At 43.4% G+C, this 15,078-nt stretch overlaps 4 protein-coding genes and 1 long non-coding RNA gene across 5 annotated transcripts; 2 read left to right on the top strand and 3 right to left on the bottom strand.

The window, feature by feature from the left end:
* Positions 1–2,270: 2,270 nt before the first annotated feature.
* Positions 2,271–3,340, bottom strand: LOC143127645 (uncharacterized). Its single transcript, XR_012987664.1, has 2 exons — positions 2,998–3,340; positions 2,271–2,384 (listed from the first exon to the last, which is right to left on the bottom strand). It is a non-coding gene; the product is annotated as an uncharacterized LOC143127645 (long non-coding RNA).
* Positions 3,341–9,481: 6,141 nt separating this feature from the next.
* Positions 9,482–9,923, top strand: LOC143139102 (histone H2A). The gene has a single exon (XM_076299712.1). It carries the CDS (start codon positions 9,494–9,496, stop codon positions 9,869–9,871), a length of 378 nt encoding a protein of 125 aa, XP_076155827.1. The 5' UTR covers positions 9,482–9,493; the 3' UTR covers positions 9,872–9,923.
* A 1,736-nt stretch (positions 9,924–11,659) lies between these two features.
* Positions 11,660–12,138, top strand: LOC143139020 (histone H3). Its single transcript, XM_076299593.1, has one exon. The coding sequence runs from the start codon at positions 11,669–11,671 to the stop codon at positions 12,077–12,079; it is 411 nt and encodes a 136-aa protein (XP_076155708.1). The 5' UTR covers positions 11,660–11,668; the 3' UTR covers positions 12,080–12,138.
* A 665-nt stretch (positions 12,139–12,803) lies between these two features.
* On the bottom strand, positions 12,804–13,459 carry LOC143138944 (histone H2B 1/2-like). The gene has a single exon (XM_076299476.1). The coding sequence runs from the start codon at positions 13,264–13,266 to the stop codon at positions 12,892–12,894; it is 375 nt and encodes a 124-aa protein (XP_076155591.1). The 5' UTR covers positions 13,267–13,459; the 3' UTR covers positions 12,804–12,891.
* Positions 13,460–14,520: 1,061 nt separating this feature from the next.
* LOC143138878 (histone H4) lies at positions 14,521–14,841 on the bottom strand. Its single transcript, XM_076299355.1, has one exon. The coding sequence runs from the start codon at positions 14,830–14,832 to the stop codon at positions 14,521–14,523; it is 312 nt and encodes a 103-aa protein (XP_076155470.1). The 5' UTR covers positions 14,833–14,841.
* Between the last annotated feature and the right edge of the window lie 237 nt (positions 14,842–15,078).

Genomic DNA, 15,078 nt, shown 5'->3' with positions numbered 1-15,078 from the left:
ATAAATTGACTTGCACTGTGTTTGTGGCTGTCCCCTCCCAACACTTTGAAGCTACAGCGTGCCGTCTAACCCTCCACTGTGCAGGTTGTATGGTGTTACCGCCAGGGTCGCCATCCTTTGCTTGCTGCTGTTTTGCCTCTGTTTGTCTTTGCTCATTTGATTTACATGTCTTGTCCTTGTCATTGTATCTTGTGATTTATTTGGTTAAGTGTAAAAGTCCTTTATTTTCATGTTCTTTTGGCTTTATGTTATTTTGTTGCATGATTTTGGGAAGCTTTAAGTAGGCACATATGCAGGCATAGTTAGGCCTGCCCGCTGTGCAATTCTACAGCCTAGGCTATAGGCGGTGGGCCGAAGCCGCGTATCTGTTCAACTTTGAAAAATGAGAGATGGATTACTTGTTTTTCTACTATTCAGTAGGATACTTTTATTTTAAACGATATGCCACTTGTTGCCACTGACGTTCGTGACGCAGAAACTAGAAATATTAGTTTTATTAACTATTAGTGGTACAGGCGAACGCTGTGGTCCCCAATGTCAATCTACCAATAGCATAATACAATACTGACATACGAATATTACAAGCCTATCAGATTTGGCTATACGAATCAGCTGTTGGACAACAACATACACACTTTTTTAGCAGCCGTCCGATATGGCTACCTTAGTATGGACATCGCCGAAGAGGATTGGTTTTGTGGGGTAAGTATCTTTGATATAGCCTATTATATATTTATCCCGTGTTGGTTTCGTAGACAGCGATGGTCAAATGTGTTTTGTCAATGTAACGGCAATCTTAGTTAATTAAGGTTTGCGTTCTTGGTAGGCTAATGCTTGTTGCTAGCTTGTCGAGCTAAAACTGTCTAGGTACATTGATTTTGAACAAAACGTGTACAAAACGTCTGCGATTACCTTAAAATGCAGTTGTTGTTAACACGGAACGATCTATTTTGTTACAGTGCCTGTTAACTTCCTTAAAATTGGCAGGCTGTATTGACAAGATGGCTATATAATTGGCACATACGGTAGGCTATGTGCAGTATAGAACTTTTGACGTAAGTGACAGTCTTACAAATTAAGTAGCAGTGCTTAACTTTGTCAGTGTTGCATGCATGAAGAGACATTGTAAAAAAGATTTAATTAAAACATTTAATTAACAAATATTTGATAACCAAATAAACAGAGCTGATAGTTCAAGAGGTGAACATCATTCAGGAGAATGCCACTCTAGTCATTGCTTTACCTGTTCTCACACATTGAGCACTGGCATAGGTCTGTACATGGCAGATCTTTTGCATGTACATCTACCCTTAGTACATTTTTTTTGTAAGTGCCAGTACAGCCTCTGGACCTGGTGGCAGTGACATCCACTACACTTCGTAGCCATCTCCAGCCAACTTACACCCATGGCTTCGGCGGTGTACTGCAACCTGATCACTTGCCCGCTGAATATGTTTGTGCAAGCAGTCTTTATTTGGAGGTAAGTCCCTCTCTGAACATTTTCCTGCCTTAAAAAGTTTGGCCCTTGCAATGTTCAGTTATTTACAGTCTTCCTGTTCATACAGGTGAAGCCCGTCAGTGTTTAACAAAGGTCTGAAGATGGGGGTGAAGCTAACTCCTAGGTCTTGGAACAGACGCAAGTACTCTACAAACTAGTTTCTTAAAGCAACACCAAAGAGTTTTTTTGTACCTTAATATAATGCAACACTGTAAACAAACACCTGTGTCCAACGTGAAATGTGGAATATTTGGGTAATTTTTAGGCTTTTGAACTCTTTACTCAACTTGATGGAAAAAAAGGCTGTAGGCTAAATTAAACAAGTATGGGTGTAGAAGTAACGTTTACAGCATAATGTATGATGGTTGTTCTGTTTCTTTGAACTAACACTAATAAACGTTTTCCATACATTTTGGAATTTGTATTTCGTGCAAGTTTTATACATCCATCACGTCATGAAAAAGTCAGGTAGTAGGCTCTTTAGGCACATGGTACCTACATCATCTACAACCATGAACTGCTGCATGCCTGTAGTGGAAGTTGATAATAAGCCAATAATACCAAATATCAATAAGCCCATTTACAGCTTTAAATTGGGATAAATTCATTCAGTGTTTCTCTGGAAAGACCTTGCCTGTAAAGAGTGTTGTTGCAGAAGAGGCAGTGCAGAGATTTAATTTGAACAGCCAGGAATCAACTGCTATTCCAGACAACAGTGGCTACCACAGAGACTGCTACTGCCATTTCACAAATAAAACCAAGATACAAAGACTAGAGCCCAAAAGTGGAGAGATTTATTGAAAGAAAATGTAACCAAAGTTTGCTATCAAAGATAAAACATTAAAATGAATGTTTGTGTTAACGTCAATGTTGAATTCAACTTGCCCTGTAAATGAGAAAATAAATGGCAATTAGTGGCAAATCTCATATTAGGGGACATTTTAAAGCAACACTAAAGCACTTTTATTCTATTTGCTTTGCAAATAACAATGTCCACAGACACGGTAGAGTATGTTGCATGATTTTATGAAAGTATGATGTATTGCGACATTCCGAAGCAAGTCAAATTTGTTTCTTTTCATGCATGCAACACTGACATAAGGTTTAGCACTGCTACTTGATTTGTAACAGTCACTTACGTCAAAAGTTCTATACCGCACATATAGCCTACCGCATGTGGCAAGTAAATAGCCATCTTGTCAATACAGCCTGCCAATTTTAAGGAAGTTAACAGACACTGTAACAAAATGGATCGTTCTGTGTTAACAACAACTGCATTTTAAAGTAATCGCAGACGTCTTGTACACGGAGGAGTTCAAAATCAATGTACCTAAAGACAGTTTTAGCTCGACAAGCTAGCAACAAGCATAAGCCTACCAAGAAGGCAAACCTTAATTAACCAAGATTGCCGTTACATTGACAAAACACATTTGACCATCGCTGTCTACGAAACCAACATGGGATAAATATATAATATAGGACCTATCAAAGATACTTACCCCACAAAACCAATCCTCTTTGGCGATGTCCATGCTCAGGTAGCCATGTCGGACGGCTGCTAAAAAAGTTTGTATGTTGTTGTCCAACAGCTGATTCGTATAGCCAAATCTGATAGGCTTGTCATATTCGTATGTCAGTATCGTACTATGCTATTGGTAGATTGACATGGGCGACCACAGCGTTCGCCTGAACCACTAAGACTTAATAAAACTAATATTTCAAGTTTCTGCGTCACGAACGTCAGTGGCAACAAGTGGCATATCGCTTAAAATAAATGTATCCTACTGAATAGTAAAAAAACAAGTAGTCCATCTCTCGTTTTTCAAAATTGAACAGATATGCGGCTTCGGCCCACCGCCTACTAGGCCTCCTATTGCTGCTGGGCTTCTCCAAGCAGTTGTCTGTCTAACGATTTGAATTTGTCGTTTGGATGGCCATCCACTCCCTTATTGTGTGTTTGTCTTGTATGTCTTTGATTTAGTTCCTGTTTGTATTCATTGTGGTAACGGGACAATTCAGTCAGCTCTAAGGGTCAGCCTGTGTCATCCAGGCCTAGTGTGATTACTGTTGTTGTCTGTATTTTGTTTGTTGTCTGTTGTGGTTTGTTTTGCAGGAGTAGGGGGAGCTACAGGGGAGGCTGGTCACCTGGTGTTGGTGGGAGTCTAGCTTGTAGTGCATGTGTGGCTTCACTGTGTGTGTTTCCAGTACTGTTCACTTGTGTGGGTTGCGGTGGTTGCTGTCTCCTACGTGTGATCCTGACATCCCTTTCTTCAGGATAGCCTGCCTCCCTCTGGTAAGCCCCTTCCTCCTGTTCAAGTAATTGTCTTATGTTTTGTTACCTTCCCACTCTGTGGCATAAAGTTGTACAATTTTAATAATAAATGAATATCTTCTTAGTCTGTGTTACAGCTTTCCTTCCGGTCTAGGTTCCTCGTACCTAGAGAAACCTCCATCCTATGTGCTTAAATAAAACCCTTTCATTTTGTGGAACTCTGTCTCCGTCTCATGCCTGAACCTGTGAGCCTGTTGAGTCTCTTGACTAACAGAAACCTGTTCCCTGGTTTGATACTAGGGTGGCGTAGTCAGCTACTAAATTAAACTTCTTGCCAGTTCTTGGTAACGCCACATACCTAACACACAAAAATCTAACAGGAAGTAACTTGATTTCGTTCTTTAAACACAACCCATCAACAGTGTTGGGAGGGTTACTTTCAAAATGTATTCCGTTACAGAATACAGAATACATGCCCAAAAATGTAATTTGTAACGTATTCCGTTACGTTACTCAATCTGAGTAACGTATTCTGAATACTTAGATTACTTCTGCATTGAATTGCATTTTATAAGTGTAGGAATGCAGCCATCAAATCCTGCTTAGGCCTACTAAACAGTAGCCTGACGAGCCAGACCCACATTAAAATGTAGGGTCTGGGCACTCACCGTTGGCAGTGCTCAGTCCGAGGGGCGGGATAATCGGTTGTCTTTCAAATTCCCTCTGCACGCAAAAGGACAGCGCTATCCCATACATTTTCCCACTAGCTGAGCTAGTTGGCTCAAACTTTTGCCAACTTAAAAAAAGCTTAACTCGTGTCAGGCTGTTCGCCAACAGCAACATCCATTTTCTTTGTTTTCAAGTAGCAGGGAATTCAAGCCAAACCGTTGCAACTCTGCCATCAATCATTATGTTAAGCCCGCCTAACATCTCTATACACGATTTGATTGGCCTGATAGAAGTTTAATTTTTCCAGCTCACAAGCCAACGGAGAGTTGCTAGAGGGTGCGTCTAGATTTAGGCTAACTAAACATGCCTATTCTGGTGTGTTCTTCTGTTCCAAATGGCTGAAGTGTTAGGCCCACATAGGAGAATGTAAAGTCAACTAAGCTACCTGATACAACTTTAAAATAGCAAGGTGACCACTAAAACTACAGCAGGCGACTAGGCTAATTAAAACAAACAAAATAAATAGGCTACTTTAAGGGCGTAGCCAGAAATTATAATTAAGGTGTGCCTGTGAGATTTTTCGGAGGCATCAACCCAGTACAAGTGAGGGGCGCATATGACAGGTGGAACGCAAATGACCTGTAAATGTAATTCTTCAGAGACTGCACCATATAATTCATTTAAAAACGTAAATGTAGATCAAATTAGAAAAAATAATAATCCATAAAGCTATTTTAAGTTAGAATAAAAAACTTAGAATGCAGTGACTATTTTAGAGATTGGTTTTATTGTAGGTCTAAATCAACACGTGAACTAGGCTTTGTTTATTGCTTAGCAAACTGTGTAACCGATTGGCCGAAGTAGCCTGAGCTATTAATACTTGGGAAAATATCCTTTGAACAGACATCAGGAACCACGATCAGTGAGGAACAGGAGGTACCTCCACTTACTTTACTCCTAATTTGCTGTGCAAACAGTAATTTCAGGGTCTCCGATGACACGTCCATAATGCGCGCTTGCTGCGTTTTGAGGCTAGTGCAAGACGGCGGGGCTTGGATTTAAACATGCAAACAATTTCATCATAGATTGCTTTCAGGAGCTTCTGGGAAATGGAGTTGCCTTAATTTATTTAGAGAGTGAATAAACTTATGAAACAGAGAAGTATCGTCATGTAATCCATTGATTTCAACAATGTAACTGTATTCTAAATACCAACTATTTAACTTGTAACTGTATCGGAATACAGTTACTCATAATTTGTATTCTGAATACGTAACGCCGGTACATGTATTCCGTTACTCCCCAACACTGCCCATCAAAATGCCACACTAAATCACCAGTGCTTCACTCTTTCTCTTCACATGTGCAAACACTCTTTACTTTACTGAACACCATCCAATCATTGCCTTAGTATACGTCTATGAATAGATATACTCTCTATATACTGTAGGTATAGACCCTTTCAATCTGCTCCTAGAGGATTTCCGGTTGAAATATTCAGAACCAATGCAGATACTTTGAAAATTACAGTAATTGGACTTTAGCTTACAGTAATGTTCTACAAAAAGTTGACTTTATGTAAAATTTGTCTTTTTACTCTATTTTTGTTTGTCCCCATGTTACAGTACCATTAGCTCCCCCCCCCCCCACACACACACACACACACTTGTCTTTAGAAAAAAACTAAATCAGTGTTTTCAAAACTCCATGTACATCTGGTGGTCACTGTATTCTTCTTTGCTTTTTTTCTTGTTTGCTGTAAAATACTGTCAAAGTCAAAGTCAGCTTTATTGTCAATTTCTTCTCTTCACATGTTCCAGACATACAAAGAGATCGAAATTACGTTTCTCACTATCCCACGGTGGAGACAAGACATATTTTACCAATTTAAGTCCACAGACAAACATAACATTCAAGTAAACAAAAAAGTAAGTAAATAAGTAAATAAGAGGGTACATATAATGAACAAATAAGAGCAGCAAAATTTGGTTGAAATTGTGCATAGACAGTCAATAAAATAAAATACTAGTGCAAAGTCAGGCCAATAAAAGGCTGAGGTAGTTCTGTTTGACCTAAGTAAGAAATAAAGTGGCATAGTGGTGCAAGTTATGTAAGAGCAGCAGAAGTGTTGTGTTTTCAGGACAACAACAACAAGTTGCAAAGTGTACAAGTGTGCAAGTGGAGTGGTGCAGGCGGCCATTGTGGGTCCAATGTCCAGGATGTTATGTAGCTGAGGGTGGAGGGGGGAGAGGAGGGAGAGAGTTCAGCATCCTAACAGCTTGGTGTATGAAGCTGTTGGTGAGTCTGGTAGTGCGGGAGCGCAGGCTTCTGTACCTCTTCCCAGAGGGCAGTAGATCAAACAGATTGTGAGCGGGGTGACTTGCATCACTCACAATTTTGGTCGCCTTGCGGGTGAGGTGGGTGGTGTAAATGTCCTTCAGGGAGGGGAGTGAAGCACCAATAATCCTTCCAGCTGTGTTCACTATGCGCTGCAGGGCTTTCCTGTTGTATTCAGTGCAGCTTCCGCCCCACACAGCGATACAGCTGGAGAGGATGCTCTCAATGGTGCCTCGGTAGAATGTGGTCATGATGGCTGGTGGAGCACTTGCTCGCCTGAGTTTCCGCAGGAAGTACAGGCGGCGCTGAGCTCTCTTCGCCAGTGATGCAGTGTTGGTGGTCCAGGAGAGGTCTTCACTGATGTGCACCCCCAGGAATTTGGTGCTGCTCGCTCTCTCCACCACAGCACCGTCGATGGTCAGTGGCAGGTGTTGGGTGTGACCTCTCCGGAAGTCAACAACAATCTCTTTGGTCTTGCTGACGTTCAGCAGGAGGTTGTTGTCCCTGCACCACGTGGTCAGATGGTCGACCTCCAACCTGTATTGAGTCTCGTCGCCCTTGGTGATGAGACCCACCAGAGTTGTGTCGTCAGCAAATTTCACTATGTGATTGTTGCTGTAGGTTGCAGTGCAGTCATGCGTCAGCAGGTTGAAGAGCAGCGGACTGAGCCACAGACTTGGGGGGCCCCTGTGCTCAGTGTGATGCTGCTTGAGGTATTGTTGTCAACACGTACTACTTGAGGCCTCTGACAGAGGAAGTCCAGTAGCCAGTTGCAGAGGTAGGTACTGAGTCCCAGTTTGTCAAGTTTGCAGATGAGTTGTTGTGGTATTATGGTGTTGAATGCAGAACTGAAGTCTATAAACAGCAATCTCACATATGAGTCTCTTTTTTCCAGGTGGGTGATGGCTGGGTGGAGGGCAGAGCAGATTGCATCCTCTGTAGACCGTTTGGCTCGGTATGCAAACTGGAAGGGGTCCAGGGTGGGGGGGGAGAATGGATTTGATATGTGACATGACAAGCCGCTCAAAGCACTTCATGATGATGGGTGTCAGTGCCACAGGGCGGTAGTCATTGAAGCAGGATGGAGCAGTTTTCTTCGGCACATGGTATGATGGTGGCAGCTTTGAAACATGATGGGACGATGGCTTGCTTCAGGGAAGTGTTAAAGATGTCTGTGAAGACATCCTTAAGCTCCCCTGCGCAGTCCTTCAGTGCACGACCAGGGATGTTGTCTGGACCTGTTGCCTTACGGGTGTTGATAGCAGCAAGTGTCCTCTTCACGCTGTCGGCAGAGAGGCACAGGGGCTGCTCGTGTAGAGGGGGATGGGTCTTCTGTGGGCAGGTGCTGTTTTGTGCTTCAAAGCGAGCAAAGAAGCGGTTCAGGTTGTTGAGCAGAGGGATGTTGCTCTCGCAGCTCTGTGGCGCGGGCTTGTAGTCCGTGAGAGCCTGAATGTCCTGCCATAGGCTTTGTGCGTTCCTGCTGTCTTTGAAGTGGGTGGTTATCTTGTGAGTGTATTCCTTTTTTGCTTTCTTGATGCCACGGGACAGGTTGGCTCTCGCTGTTCTCATGCCAGCTTCATCCCCAGCTCTGTAGGCTTTGTCTCTGGCCCTCAGTAGCCTGAGGACATCCCCTGTCAGCCATGGCTTCCAGTTAGCCCAAGTGATGATGTCTTTTGTGTGGGTCACATCATCGATGCACTTGGTGATGTAAGAGGTTACAGTGTCTGTATACTCCTCTATGTCTGTCTGGTTGTTGTAAGTGGCTGCCTGCTTAAACATTTCCCAGTCTGTTGTGTCAAAGCAGTCTTGAAGAGCATCGGAGGCTCCCTCAGGCCACACTTTGAACCGGTTTGTTCACTTTTACCCTTTGTCTGTATGCGGGCATTAGCATAACAGTGATATGGTCTGAAAGTCCAATGTGGGGGAGGGGGGTGGCTTTGTATGCTCCTTTGTGTGTAGTGTAGACCAGGTCCAGGATGTTATCTCCTCTTGTTGGAAAGTCAACATGCTGTATTCACAACAGCAAATTATTTGGGAAAAATCACTATTTTTGGTTTCAATATTGCTTGCATTTTTACTGTGTAGGCTATTTCAACTTCTCTTTGTTGATACCGTAACTTTCACTCTTGTATGGAAATACATATAGAAAGCCTAAGACAGAAGAGCTTTAGGTTTTGAGCAACAGTGTGTACATGATGTATCCAAAATGTCATATTATGACAAAAGTGTTTGTAATGTGAGGCGAATGTTTGCTTTAAACATGTGTTTTTGACATTTTGAATGTTGTGTGTCATTTTGCTGGAGATTTGGGGCATTTTGCATTTTGTGTGAGCAGTTGTGGGTTTTGTGTGTGGAGTTTTGAAAAATAGACACAGAGTTTTGAAAACGTGTGTAAACAATTGTAAAAAACTTGAAGTTGAACCTCTGGAAACCTTCGCTGTCACTTTACGTGGGATATTACTTTTCTGCTATGACATGTGGTAACGTTTTTTGTGATTGAGCTGATGGTCTAAAAGGAAGGTGGGAGTGTTATACGCGCCAAATAGATTTTGAAATTATGTCACGTCACGCAACAAACTACACGTTGATTGGCTCTCACTATTGTGTTGTTAGCCACTGAGGCACGGAGTAGCACCGCGCCGGTGTTGTATAAGTACACATGCCTTGCCCCTTTTCGCCATTGAGTATTCAGACGAACTCTCTACATCTACTAAAAAATGAGCGGAAGAGGCAAAACCGGTGGCAAGGCCAGAGCAAAGGCCAAGACTCGTTCATCCAGGGCTGGACTTCAGTTCCCCGTGGGCCGTGTGCACAGACTTCTGCGTAAAGGCAATTATGCTCAGCGTGTCGGCGCCGGTGCACCGGTCTACTTGGCTGCTGTGCTCGAGTATCTGACTGCTGAAATTTTGGAGTTGGCTGGCAACGCTGCCCGTGACAACAAGAAGACCCGTATTATTCCCCGCCATCTGCAGCTGGCTGTGCGCAACGACGAAGAGTTGAACAAACTGCTCGGCGGAGTGACCATCGCTCAGGGTGGTGTACTGCCCAACATCCAGGCTGTACTGCTGCCCAAGAAGACTGAGAAGTCCAAGTAAACCTGCTCCTTCTAAGTCTCTGAAACAAAGGCTCTTTTAAGAGCCACCCAAATACCCATAAAAAAAAATAATTCCAAATGCCTTTGCCATTGACCTGTTTTCTGTGGCGTCACAAATATTTACTCACACACCATACACCTGTATAAAGCAGTTGAGTAAACACTCCTTTTCCTGCCAATACCTGACCACCCTTGCCCCCACAAAATGTCAAGAAGTAGGCGGCCTATCTGTCTGGTTGAAGAATGAGTATTTGAAGTATACTCTTTTGATCCCGTGAGGGAAATTTGGTCTCTGCATTTTAACCCAATCGGTGAATTAGTGAAACACAAACAGCACACACTGAACACACAGTGAGGTGAAGCACACGCTCATCCCGGCGCAGTAAGCTGCCTGCTTCAACGGCGGCGCTCGGGGAGCAGTGAGTGGTTAGGTGCCTTGCTCAAGGGCACTTCAGCCGCGGCCCACTGGCCACGGCTGCCCACTAATGTAATGTTGAATGTAAACTGTTAATCATGAAGATGTTTCTCGGGCCTCGTAGTTCAAGGTGACTACGCAGTCATGTAATTGCATTATCTCCATGATGTATGAAAAATAAGTCATATCAGAGGTAGTTTGGTGTTTACTGATTATAAACAAGCAGTTATTTGTAGGCTTTAACGTAGCAAATACAAGCTATACCTTAGGTCATTATTTTTGGTTGTACATGACGACCAATAAGTCAATTGTTTGTTTCTATAGCAGCCTATATTTACTGACCGATGGAATGTTTCAGTATATTTATTTTAAGCATAATTTAAATGAAGAGGTTTTATGATTAGTCCATCAACACAATGACGTAGGCCAGGGATTCCCAAACTGTGGTACGCGTACCCCCGGTGGTACGCGAGCTGCCACTAGGGGGTACGCGAGATGAAAAGGGCAATGGCGGAAAGGAGTTAAAAATTATTAATTAATTAATAATCTAATTAATTCATAAATAATACATAATTTCGAATCGGGTAATAATGATATGGAAACGTGAAATTAAAGGAAATCATTTATAAACTCTATAATAGGCTATGTTTTCACAGTTTCGTTGAAGTATAGGCTAGGTAGAAGGCTGCGTAAACATGGAAAACTGGCTAAAAACAGGGACACTGTCCAAAAGGCCTAATTAAAGCGGTCAAAGAGGAGAAGCGAGAGAAACAGAGCAGGACACAGGTAATGATGGAATGGGATGGGGGGCAGACTAATGAAGGTGGATATGGAGCACAGGGGATAAAAGAAAGAACGAGACAGAAAAGACTGTGCGAAGAAAACGAAAGTATGATGAGGCATATAGCCCTCGGCTTCACGTGGATTGGGAGACAGACTGCCCAAAGCCACAGTGCGTGGTCTGCAGTGAGATGCTATCTAACCATTCTAATGTGGTTCTCCACACTGTTTTTTTTTTTTTGTGTGTGTGAGAGCTCATAGACCAGTTGCACATTTTGATTTTGTTATCATGTAGGGCGGCTAATTAAACACGATGCCTGGAATGCGTCAATAGAATGTGTTACTTTTTTATGTGTTGGATGGTGGGGGTACGCGAGCCGAGTCAGGATGTAGAAGGTGGTCCGCGGGGGGAAAAGTTTGGGAACCGCTGACGTAGGCCATTACGGGGTGTGCTTTGTATTCTGAATTTCAGGCGGCACTCGGAAGACCAATCAGCGGAGACCGACAACCTGACGTACACAGGGGGAGGCTAAGACCGTAGGCCTTATATACCCAAGTTCCGCAATCGTGTTCATACTGTTCAATTCCGAAGAATACGTAGCAATGGCCAGAACCAAGCAAACTGCCCGCAAGTCCACCGGAGGCAAGGCTCCGAGGAAGCAGCTCGCCACCAAAGCTGCGCGTAAAAGCGCACCTGCCACCGGTGGCGTGAAGAAGCCTCACCGTTACAGGCCTGGAACCGTGGCTCTGAGAGAGATCCGTCGTTACCAGAAGTCCACTGAGCTGCTGATCCGCAAGTTGCCCTTCCAGCGTCTGGTCCGGGAAATCGCCCAGGATTTCAAGACCGATCTGCGCTTCCAGAGCTCTGCTGTCATGGCTCTTCAGGAGGCTAGCGAGGCCTATCTGGTCGGTCTGTTCGAGGACACCAATCTGTGCGCCATCCACGCCAAGAGAGTCACTATCATGCCCAAGGACATCCAGCTGGCTCGTCGTATCCGTGGGGAGCGTGCTTAAGTGATTTGAAGTCAGGAACCGAATATTCAAAGGCTCTTTTAAGAGCCACCCAAACATGAAAAAAAGCTGTTTTCCAATTTCTTGGTTGAATTGGTTTTTGGTTAATCTTACTATTCTTTAACATCTGCATGGCTCTACTTTGTAATAAGTAGGTGTCGCGTTTTCATTGCTAAATGTAATGGCAACAGGTGCAAGAGATCAATGCTAGCAAGTTAAACATCTACACGCTCATGTGATCCCTCACAATTTAAGTTTCGAGCTTGTCTACGTCGGAGTTTTAGAGCCACCCATGGGGACATTTTTGCCATGACTACGAGATTAAACTCAACATTTCGCGAAGAAAGGTCGACTTTAATCTCGACACTCCGTATTTATTCTTGACATTCGAAACTAGTTAGTATAGTATAGTATAGTAGGCTAATGCACAAATAAATACACAAAATGAGACCACAACACAGCTGCAGCCTTCCTTGACGCACCTTCCTTTTAACCAACTGATGCAGCCGTGGAGAAAGATCAACGGTAAATAAAAAGGTAGGCTAGGAATTCTACCTAATCCAGGAAGTAACATTTGATTGCTGGGCCGAAAACCTTACTGCTCTCAAAACAAATGTTGTCCCTATCTGGACACAGATGTTTTAATAACGCAACTTGTGTTGTTTTCAACACATTCGTTTTAAGCTTTATTTGAGATAATTATCTAATGCAAATCAATGCAGTGTAGTCAGTGTTTATATTGGAATTACTTTTAAAAGAGAACGTGGGTGGCTCTTAAAAGAGCCTTTGGATTAAAGCGCGTTCAAAATCCGGCTTTACTTGGAGCTGGTATACTTGGTGACGGCCTTGGTTCCCTCGGACACGGCGTGCTTGGCCAGCTCACCAGGCAGAAGCAGACGCACTGCGGTCTGGATCTCCCTGGAAGAGATGGTGGAGCGTTTGTTGTAGTGAGCCAAGCGGGAAGCCTCTCCAGCAATGCGCTCGAAGATGTCGTTCACGAAGGAGTTCATAATGCCCATAGCCTTGGAAGAGATACCGGTGTCAGGGTGGACCTGCTTCAAGACTTTGTACACGTAGATGGCGTAGCTCTCCTTCCTGGTCTTTCTGCGCTTCTTACCACCCTTGCCGGCGGTCTTTGTCACGGCTTTCTTGGAGCCCTTCTTAGGGGCAGGCTTGGCTGGATCAGGCATGTTGGTGTCTCGACTGTCTGTTCGATAATCTGGCTGTCCTCAAGTCACCCGGTATATATGTCAAGTTTTATGCAAACAGAGGACTGCGTCACTTTACACCCACGGCCAGAATTCTTTGTCATTTCCCTCCGAAATCAAATACCCAGACACGGTTGGTCGTTCTGAACCGAAGGGGCAGAATCTAGAAGGTTAGTACCACCCACAGACCATCGGTTTACACCACCTTCTTTTGTTTCCTTTCCCTCACTTTTCTTCTGAATGAAAGGAATCCTTCGAAATGTATGGCAAATAGGCTACCAAATGCCAAAAACATTAAGCATTACATATCACAATTACAGGTTTTCTCAGTCCCTTTGGGGCATTTTTCGAATTATGGTTAACCATGTATTCAACAAATATACGGTAAAAAAAAAGAAAACATTTTCACTACTGCACTGTTTTTACTGCCATTGTTTTGACAGACATTTTACAGTATAAAAAACGAAGGCTTCTACAGCATTGTGCAAAGGGAAATTGCAAGTGAACAGTAAAATATAGGAAACACTCTAAAAGTACTGTACACTCTAAAACACTGTAAAAGTAACTATTTCTATACACCCTGACGTTCCTGTCTGTCAAACCTGACCGATTATTAAAACAATAGCTATGACACCAACTTGTTTAAGACTTTTTAATGGCACACGCGACTTTTCAGCATGTATTTTCGTTTCGCTTTGTTTGATGTGAAGTGAGTTTAGCCTTATCTGATGTTCTATAGCGCAGTCATGGGTCGCACTTTATGAGAGATTATTATATCAATTGTTCTGGCACTTTTTGGTTGTTTTGTAATGATTTTCATAAATACATGGCTTTCTCTTGACTACCATGGGATGATTGCACTATAACCGTCTCATTAGATTTAGGGGCACCTAACCCCTCACTGCTCCCCGAGCGCCGCTGACTGCGCCGGGATTAGTGTGTGCTTCACCTTACTGTGTGTTCACTGTGTGCTGTTTGTGTTTCACTAATTCACGATTGGGTTAAATGCAGAGTCCAAATTTCCCGCACGGGATCAAAAAAGTATATATACTTAAATGGCAATGCCTCAGTCTGGGTCGTGTGACAACATACTATATTGTTGTCAGACAACGGCATGAAAGTCGATTATTTATAGCCTTTTCATAATTCAGATTACCCTATAAATACAGGAACACAAGCTTTTATGAGGAGTTGGGTGGCTCTTAAAAGAGCCTTTGTGTATACGTTGAGAGATCTTTAACCACCAAAACCGTACAGTGTGCGGCCCTGGCGTTTCAGAGCATAAACGACGTCCATGGCGGTCACAGTCTTTCTCTTGGCGTGCTCGGTGTAGGTGACGGCATCACGAATCACGTTCTCCAGGAAAACCTTCAGCACACCACGGGTCTCCTCGTAGATTAAACCAGATATACGCTTCACACCACCACGGCGGGCCAGACGCCTAATTGCAGGCTTGGTAATGCCCTGGATGTTATCACGAAGAACTTTGCGGTGACGCTTTGCGCCTCCTTTTCCAAGACCCTTTCCTCCTTTGCCTCTGCCGGACATTATTAAATCTTCTTGAGACTCAGAGTTGCACGAATGAAACAGCAATGGCCTGCAACTCGTTCTAGTTTCCACAGAGAGGACCTTGTTGAAAACTACTAAGCACTGCCCCTTCACTCTCCCTCCCATTTTATGAATAGAGTGTGCGCGGGAAAAATAAACGTCACCAAAAAACGCCCACATCTGAGCTTCACCCCACCCCACAAGGAAACAAAGTAGGACCGACATATTTACTTTGCATACAGTGAA

The sequence above is a fragment of the Alosa pseudoharengus genome, unplaced genomic scaffold, assembly GCF_046254945.1.
Source record: "Alosa pseudoharengus isolate Yale_2024_CS ecotype anadromous, Long Island Sound unplaced genomic scaffold, YU_APseudo_1.1 YU_APseudo_1.1_scf_1, whole genome shotgun sequence".
NCBI lineage: Eukaryota > Metazoa > Chordata > Actinopteri > Clupeiformes > Clupeidae > Alosa > Alosa pseudoharengus.
The sequence above is the reverse complement of the archived record's forward strand: the minus strand, read 5'-3'. Positions and strand labels throughout refer to the sequence as shown.